The sequence below is a fragment of the Lactuca saligna genome, chromosome 1, assembly GCF_052625555.1.
Source record: "Lactuca saligna cultivar CGN05327 chromosome 1, ASM5262555v1, whole genome shotgun sequence".
Taxonomy (NCBI): Eukaryota; Viridiplantae; Streptophyta; class Magnoliopsida; order Asterales; family Asteraceae; genus Lactuca; species Lactuca saligna.
The window spans coordinates 14,791,466-14,799,311 of record NC_136417.1 but is presented as its reverse complement, the minus strand read 5'-3'; the positions used below and the strand labels follow the sequence as shown (position 1 = coordinate 14,799,311).

Below are 7,846 nucleotides of genomic sequence, written 5' to 3'. Positions count from 1 at the left end.
AGAACTTGCTAGGAATGAGACAAGGACCTTAAAAATCGAAGTTGGAGGGTGCCCAAGAGTTCACGCCTAAGCCATGGGGATTACGACCGTAAAATACCAAGGAGTGGTCCTAGGACCGTAAACTCCAAGGGAGTACTCTTTTAGGACCTTAAACACCCCTATAGCCTTGTATATTACCTTAGAATCACTTCTAGAACCACAAGAGGCTTGAAAACACTCAATTACACTCCTCCCATGAGTTTACATCTGTAAGCTCATGGGGGATGTGGTCTCCCAACCGTAAACTCACCAAGGATGGGTTTGTGAGGAGTAAACTCCATAGTGAGGCCTAAAACTCCTTCCTAGCAACCCATTAGCCTTCTAACACTCAACCATAGAACTTTTATTCATATTAGGATGTCGACATGTGTTTAATTAGAGTTTAAATCACTAATTACTTGTAAACATATGTCTTCATATGTTATTAGGGTCATAAAGGGTGTACAAGTATTTACTTGACACTAAACGCTCATCCGACACTTCCACCCGATCTACTCATTTCAGGTGAGTTCATACCCCTTAATGAACCTTTTCAAACGTTTTTACATGTTTTAAAGAGGGGGGGGGGATACAAGTTGAATGCTACAAGTTGTATTATCAAACCATATGTGATTCATAACTTACCCTCAAAAAGGGATTTTTCTATACTTTTAGTTACTTATCAATAAAACTGTTTTGAATAATTATCAAATACAAATTTTCAAGGATAAATTGTTGTTAAACTGTTTTCAACCAATAGCTAAACTAATTTTCTTTTTTTTAAATATATCCACACTAATATATTTATATAAGTAAGACTTGAAGGACTTAGGACCGATAGCTCGCCTTAGTTCCTGTTCTTGTTTGATGTGGTCTTAGGGTATCTGTTATCCATCTGACTGTCGTTGATTTCTTAGTTATATATCATATATATTTGTGTTTGATATGAAAGTATTCATTTTATTCAATACCGGTGTTATTCAAGCGCATGAAATCACACACTCTAGTTAACTATAATAGGTATAGTTAAGACTACTGCTTGTTACCTCTATTACTACTATACTCACTATAATTGCTATTACAAGTTAAAGTACGCATAAGAGAACACTCTAAGAACAACACTAAAAGTCTACTACACTATAACACAAGAGAATACACTAATCCAGAGTATGACACACTATCTCACTATAAGGCACACTACAGCGCTTACACAATGTAACTGGGGCTTCCCGGAAGGAAAGCAACACTACACGTATATATCTATATAGGACGGATGCTATTACATCCCGACTGTTAATTACAGTCCGAGCCGACTAGGCCCAGGGATGACACTACATCACTACACTATGTATGAACGGGAAGGCCATCGGGTTCTCTATCATCATTTAGTTGGTTACATGAGGGGTTACATACATATCCAAATTAATACACATACGTAAAGTCTAACTAACATCCCGAAGTAAATAAATACCTGCGGCTAATTGAAGCGTGCAACACTACTACTATCGACAGACTTAACATCTACTCACTTTATTTTTATAATTGAAGGTTCAATAGAAATACTTTTATACACTTAAAGGATTTAACTTACAGATGTACAATTCTGGGAAATATAGGATTTCCTAGGGGTCTCTATTACTCGTATACATAAGTTTCAGTTTTATATTACAGTATTTGTGAATATTTTTATACAAACTACGACACTAAATTCTTATGAACTCACCAGCTTTATACTGATACTCGTTTTCAAAATAACTTGTATCCTCAGGTCAAAGATAGATACTGGTGCAACTTTTGAGAAGATGGACCATATACAAGACTCATCTTTTATTTTTGTTATACTTTTGGTGTTTGTCAACTGTGCAGAACACATTTGTAAATTAACTGTGCAGAACACATTTGTAATTATATTCACTATATTAATGAAATGGTTGTTGTTTCTTGTTGTTACTACTATGCAATTGTAATGATACTGTACATGACGTCCTCCACCCCAGAATGTATTCCGCGGTTCTCGGTTTTGAGGTGTGACACCCAAGGCCATAATAGGGGAAGCTCCTATTAGATCTACACATACATGTTTCCATCCAACTCATCCAAAAACTAAAACATCAGTTGGTCTAAGTGTTGATCTTCCTTCCAATGGACCGGTCAGAAAGTTTACAGGTGCCTCTTTCTTGGAAGGGACCCCGACACGCCTAAATATGTCAAATGGAACATCCCTAAACATATCGTGCCGGTACTTGAAACCTGTGAGCTCTCTACAATGAGCTAGAGGCTCCCAAAGGAGTATAAGCATGCCTTGCGACAAACAAGGCATGTCTCATTAACCAGAAATAAAAGGATCATAATATGATACTTGAGGATAACACGATACTCTACTGGCGACATACTCTAGCAATAACCATCAATAGAGATAGTTATAAGAAAATCCCGAGCATGTGGTTCCCTTAGACACTCAAAAACCGCTTTCTGCATAATCGTAATGTCGAAGTGAACTTCCATGTCTTGGACATTTACTAAAAATGACGCTTTCCAATGAATGTTGGGCTTTTCGAGGGTGGTGTCCTTATTAGTGAAACTGTTGAAGTCAAAGCTCGAAATTGTATCACGAAGACAGGCCAAAGCTCAAAAATAATCCGAATCCATACCACATATGTCGCTATTTCATAAGATGTGGTCTTGTAACACCCACGATTGAGTTCATGAGGCCACAAACATATGAGGAAGCCTCTACCGCTGAGTACAACCCCAAACCACCAAGACTAATTGGTAATGAAGCAAGTTGCCATTGAATGTCCCCAAAGAAAGGACCCTTACAAACCATAATGTCCTTAATTGACCTACATAACCCTTTATCAAAACACAAGATTGCCTCCTCCATGTGAACGAGATGGGAAGTCCTCAAACAATTTTTTTTTTGGCGATGCCCATGCAAGATCGAAGAAGGAACTCACTCTAGGGGTCGTGTGGTTGTGGAAGAAGACACATCAAATCAATAGCCTTGACAACCCTCTTCTTGGCTAACCCGCTAATAAAACTCGCATCTCTACTAACGGCTCCCTCAATAAGCTTCACCCCAATAACTCCCGTCCAATGTTAGTATGGAATAAGCTCACAATAAACTTCCTACCATCACATGAAGGCCAAAATAACTTAGTAGTCTTGATATTCGGTTCAAGACCTAATCCTCGGTTGCCACCCTAATGATGTCCTATTCTAACCACCTCATCTCCTTTGAATCTCTAATGACGGTCCCATCATTAAGATACGTGACATGAAGAAGAAGCTTGCAATTGTCTCTAATCCGATTTAAAAGTGAAGAGCAAAAAGAAGCCGTCTCAAATGATCAATTTTTTTTTTTTAAACTTTAAATTAAAACTTACACCTAATTAAATAGTCACATACTATTAGAATTTATTTTATAAAATCTAATAATTGTTTAAGTTTGAAAAATTACAACATCAAACGCAATTCATATGTTCGAATAAATATAAATATACTTTTAAATATATTGACGGATTGAAATGATGTTAAAAATCTACCATAACTCAACCCGTTTAAAGTAAACCAGTTGAAAACTTCAAATAAACCTACTAATTTGTAATCGTTTTTGTGTGCGGACGGACAAAATGTTAATTTATTTCGAAAAAATAGGGTTATTTTGTATTTTGTCTTCTAAGTTAAGTGGGTGTAAATCTGTAATCGTTTTGGAGAAAGGCGGGAACTAAACTGGTTTGGTGGGACTGTGTGCCTAAAGATTGCATATTAGGTGTTCGAAACCAACAAGACTGTAACCAACAAAATCTGATTTTACAACTCCTTCCTTCCTTTCACACACATTACTACTACTGTGTGTGAGATAGACAATTCATAATTCAATGGAGAGCAACGCAGAATCGCCGCTTATTACCTCAAAAGATGGCCAACAGAACGCTCACATCAACGGAGACGTCGAAGATGTCCCTCCGATCAACGGAATAAACGATTTCTTTGTCCAATTTGGCGTCGAATCAAAGAAGCTCTGGTACCTTGCTGGCCCTGCAATTTTCACCACCGTCTGTCAATACTCACTCGGTGCAGTTACACAAACCTTCGCCGGTCATGTAGGAACACTCGATCTCGCAGCTGTCTCAATCGAGAACTCAGTTATTGCAGGTTTCTCTTTGGGAATCATGGTTAGTTTTGTCAAGTTTTTTCCTCACCGAATTGGTTTCAGATATTGTTTCTGAAATCAAATTAACGACTTGAAATCGAAATTTCCCCAATTAACTGAAACTCGATCAATTGATCTGTTAAATCAACAGGTTGGAATGGGGAGCGCATTGGAGACTTTGTGCGGGCAAGCATTTGGAGCAGGTCAGGTGGATATGTTAGGAATATATATGCAGAGATCGTGGGTTATCCTCTTCGTAACTGGTCTCATTATGATGTTCCTCTACATCTTTGCAACTCCGTTACTTCTCTTGATCGGACAAACAGAAGATATATCTCACGCAGCAGGGAAGATGGCGCTATGGATGATTCCACAGCTTTATGCGTACGCCTTCAACTACCCAATCGCTAAGTTTCTTCAAGCTCAGAGTAAGATAATGGTGATGGCTTACATATCTGCGGTGGCGTTGGTGCTGCATACGTTTTTTAGCTGGTTGTTGATGTTGAAGTTGGGATGGGGGTTATGGGGAGGAGCTATAGTGCTCAACCTTTCATGGTGGTTCATGGTGATTGCTCAGATGATGTATATTTTGAGTGGGACTTGTGGTCGAGCATGGTCAGGGTTTAGTTGGGACGCTTTTAGTAATCTATGGGCCTTCGTTAAACTTTCCTTTGCATCAGCTATCATGCTTTGGTAAGTAAATTACCCCAATTACTCCTTTCTAGTTTCCAACAAAAAAACAAACAATGAAAACGCAACAAACTTCTACCTAACTTTACAATACCATGTTTATTTATTTTTAAATATTTGGTGTAGCTTGGAAACATGGTATTTTATGGCGTTGGTGCTTTTTGCTGGATACCTGAAGAATGCCGAAATTGCGGTGGATGCACTCTCCATATGGTTATTAATTTAGTATTATTTGTTGTTATAATATCATTCTTTTATTAATCGATAATTACTATAAACTATTCGTAAGTAACTTTTTAATCCGTCATAAAACCACCACAATTTATTAAACTTCCATTAAGTTAATTTAGGTGCGTTCCATAAAGTAGTTGTAAGTTGATAGTAGATAATAGGTGCTAGGTAGTTGGTAGCTTTGATTTGTAATTGGGAAAATGATCATTTTGTTAAATGTCCCATTACAAAGTTGGACAAATATATATCATTTTCATAAATGTCTATCATGTATTCATGTATAATTTATGATGGAGCGTATTCTCCCATATCAGCCGTATAAATACTTGTACAATGATATGTATCAAGGGCCATGTAAACAAATACACGATGATCCTAATCTTCAAACCAAATTTTGCAGCACAAACATTGTTGGTTGGGCAGTTATGGTAGCACTCGGATTCAATGCAGCTATTAGGTTAGTTAATAAACATTTTCCCCTAAAAAAACGTCATTTTAATCAAAACCAAATAACTAATTAAATTCACATACTACCAAATCCATTTTTTTTATTTTATTTTGCAGTGTAAGGGTGTCGAATGAGTTAGGTGCGGCCCATCCAAGAGCTGCAAAGTTGTCCGTTGTGGTGGTTATTTTTTCTGCTTTTTTCATCGGAGTTTTGTTGGCCATAACTCTGGCCATTTTCCGGCATCAATATCCAGCCTTATTTTCTGATAATTTAAAAGTTCAACAAGCTGTTTATGCTCTTACTCCATTGCTAGGGGGTTGCCTTATCATTAATAATATTCAACCCGCACTTTCCGGTATGTGATTTTATTTTTATTTTTAATTTTCATATTTTATGTATTCTTGCAACTGTATGAGTACTAAAACTTTGGATATGTGAAAAATGTAGGGGTGGCAATTGGGGCAGGATGGCAAGCTGTGATTGCTTACATAAATATCGCATGCTACTATATCTTTGGCGTTCCTTTGGGACTCACTCTGGGATTTATTGCCGATTGGGGTGTAAAGGTTACTCATCTTTGTAGTAGTACATCATGCATTCATGCAATAACATGGAATTTACGACTCAAAAATCAAAATTGATATGTATGCTAATTTTGCGGAAATTGCAGGGTATATGGGTAGGCATGTTGACTGGAACGGTGGTACAGACTTTGATTTTAATTTGGATTTGCTACAGAACCAACTGGGAAAAAGAGGTACTTAATTTTCACTTTTCACCTTGTATATTTTTTCTTCATTCAATAAATTTCCAATCATCTAATTAGTATTTTATATATATATATATATATATATATATATATATATATATATATATATATATATATATATATATATATATATATATATATATATATATATATATATATATATATATACCACCTATGTCTCTTAATGAGACTTGAACCATGAGGACTCTTTACCATTAGGCCAAAAGCCTTTTGCTTATTGTATATTATGTAGTAAGATTCAAACTTCTCTGAGTCATGCACGTATGGATATTGTAGGCATTTTTGGCTGAAAGGAGGATAAAAAAATGGTCAGGTCAAAAAGAGGTGGAGGGAGAGCAATAAAGTTCTCTTGTTTGATGTTAGTTTGGATTTGAATATTGTGCAATTCCTTATCTTCATAAAATCATTTCACCAAAATAGCATCAAACTTGATGACGGTTTTTATCAATCGTTTGTAAAATTGTGTTTGGTTGGTGAACGGTGTTATTAGGATTTAAATAAATACTTAACAAACACGATTCATGTGATGTGGATTTATACAAAATAATGTGATGTGGATTTATACAAAATAACAAGTTGGGGTTAACTCGCTTGGTTAATATGGTGATTTTAATTAGGAGGTCATCGGTCCAATTCTAGGTAGAGTAGATATATAGTTATTTGCCGTTAAAAAAAAATTATACAAAATATGTCGATTTTAGGTTTTTGTCAAAGCTTGATGAATTACTAAGATCTATTTGATATAATAGAAATTATATTTGATTGTGATGTTTGTTTGATTGTGATATATGTTTGTTTGTTATGTATAAATAAAACACTAAATAAAATTAATTTGATAAATAGAGAATAAAAATATTATTTTATGAAACTAAAATTTAATTATTTTAAAGTGTATTGTCAAAGAAATTACATATAAAGATGGTTCGTTTTGTTTACTAGAAAACAGACTTTAGCGACCGAAAGTACCATCTATAAACCCCTCTCTAATTTTTGTTGTTGTAAATAAGCAGCGCATTTAGCGTCAAAACGTTTCATAGTCATCAACGAATTACTGTACAATTACAAAAAATTATTCGTCGTTAACTGATTTTTAAATGGTCAAATTTTTACCGATTAATGACTGTTTTAGGAACAACATTTCCATTGATATTAGAAACACTTTTCCATTTACAGTTATTTTCAATTTGTGTTTTGATTTGTTTCAATATTAGAAATATTATAATTTTATATGCAATAATATTTTCCTCTATAATGTATTTCACACAAAGTTATCTTTTTATTACAACCATATATAAGAATAAAATTTAGACATTGTATTTTATTACAACCATATAGAAGAATAAAATTTAAACATTGTATATACAAAAGTAATCCAACATCCAACTACCTAGTTTACCACTAGAATGGTTCTAACACAAAACTAGTACAATCACCCTCTTAAACACTAAAAATGAGAATGTACATAACAAATTCACAAGGTATATGTAGGCAAAACATTACTTGGTAAATATTT

General features: G+C 35.0%; 1 protein-coding gene across 1 annotated transcript; it reads left to right on the top strand.

Moving 5' to 3' along the window:
* The first annotated feature begins 3,723 nt into the window (after positions 1–3,723).
* On the top strand, positions 3,724–6,908 carry LOC145014490 (protein DETOXIFICATION 30-like). The gene is made up of 8 exons (XM_078972905.1): positions 3,724–4,196; positions 4,326–4,867; positions 4,991–5,077; positions 5,496–5,552; positions 5,660–5,898; positions 5,991–6,109; positions 6,214–6,300; positions 6,610–6,908. Exons 1-8 carry the CDS (start codon positions 3,900–3,902, stop codon positions 6,673–6,675), a joined length of 1,494 nt encoding a protein of 497 aa, XP_078829031.1. The 5' UTR covers positions 3,724–3,899; the 3' UTR covers positions 6,676–6,908.
* The last annotated feature ends 938 nt before the right edge of the window (positions 6,909–7,846 follow it).

Coding starts and splice junctions, on each gene's coding strand:
- LOC145014490 (XM_078972905.1), top strand. CDS start 3,900: ATGGAGAGCAACGCAGAATCGCCGCTTATTACCTCAAAAGATGGCCAA. Junction 4,197..4,325: donor GTTTCTCTTTGGGAATCATG/GTTAGTTTTGTC, acceptor TTAAATCAACAG/GTTGGAATGGGGAGCGCATT. Junction 5,553..5,659: donor GGATTCAATGCAGCTATTAG/GTTAGTTAATAA, acceptor TTTATTTTGCAG/TGTAAGGGTGTCGAATGAGT.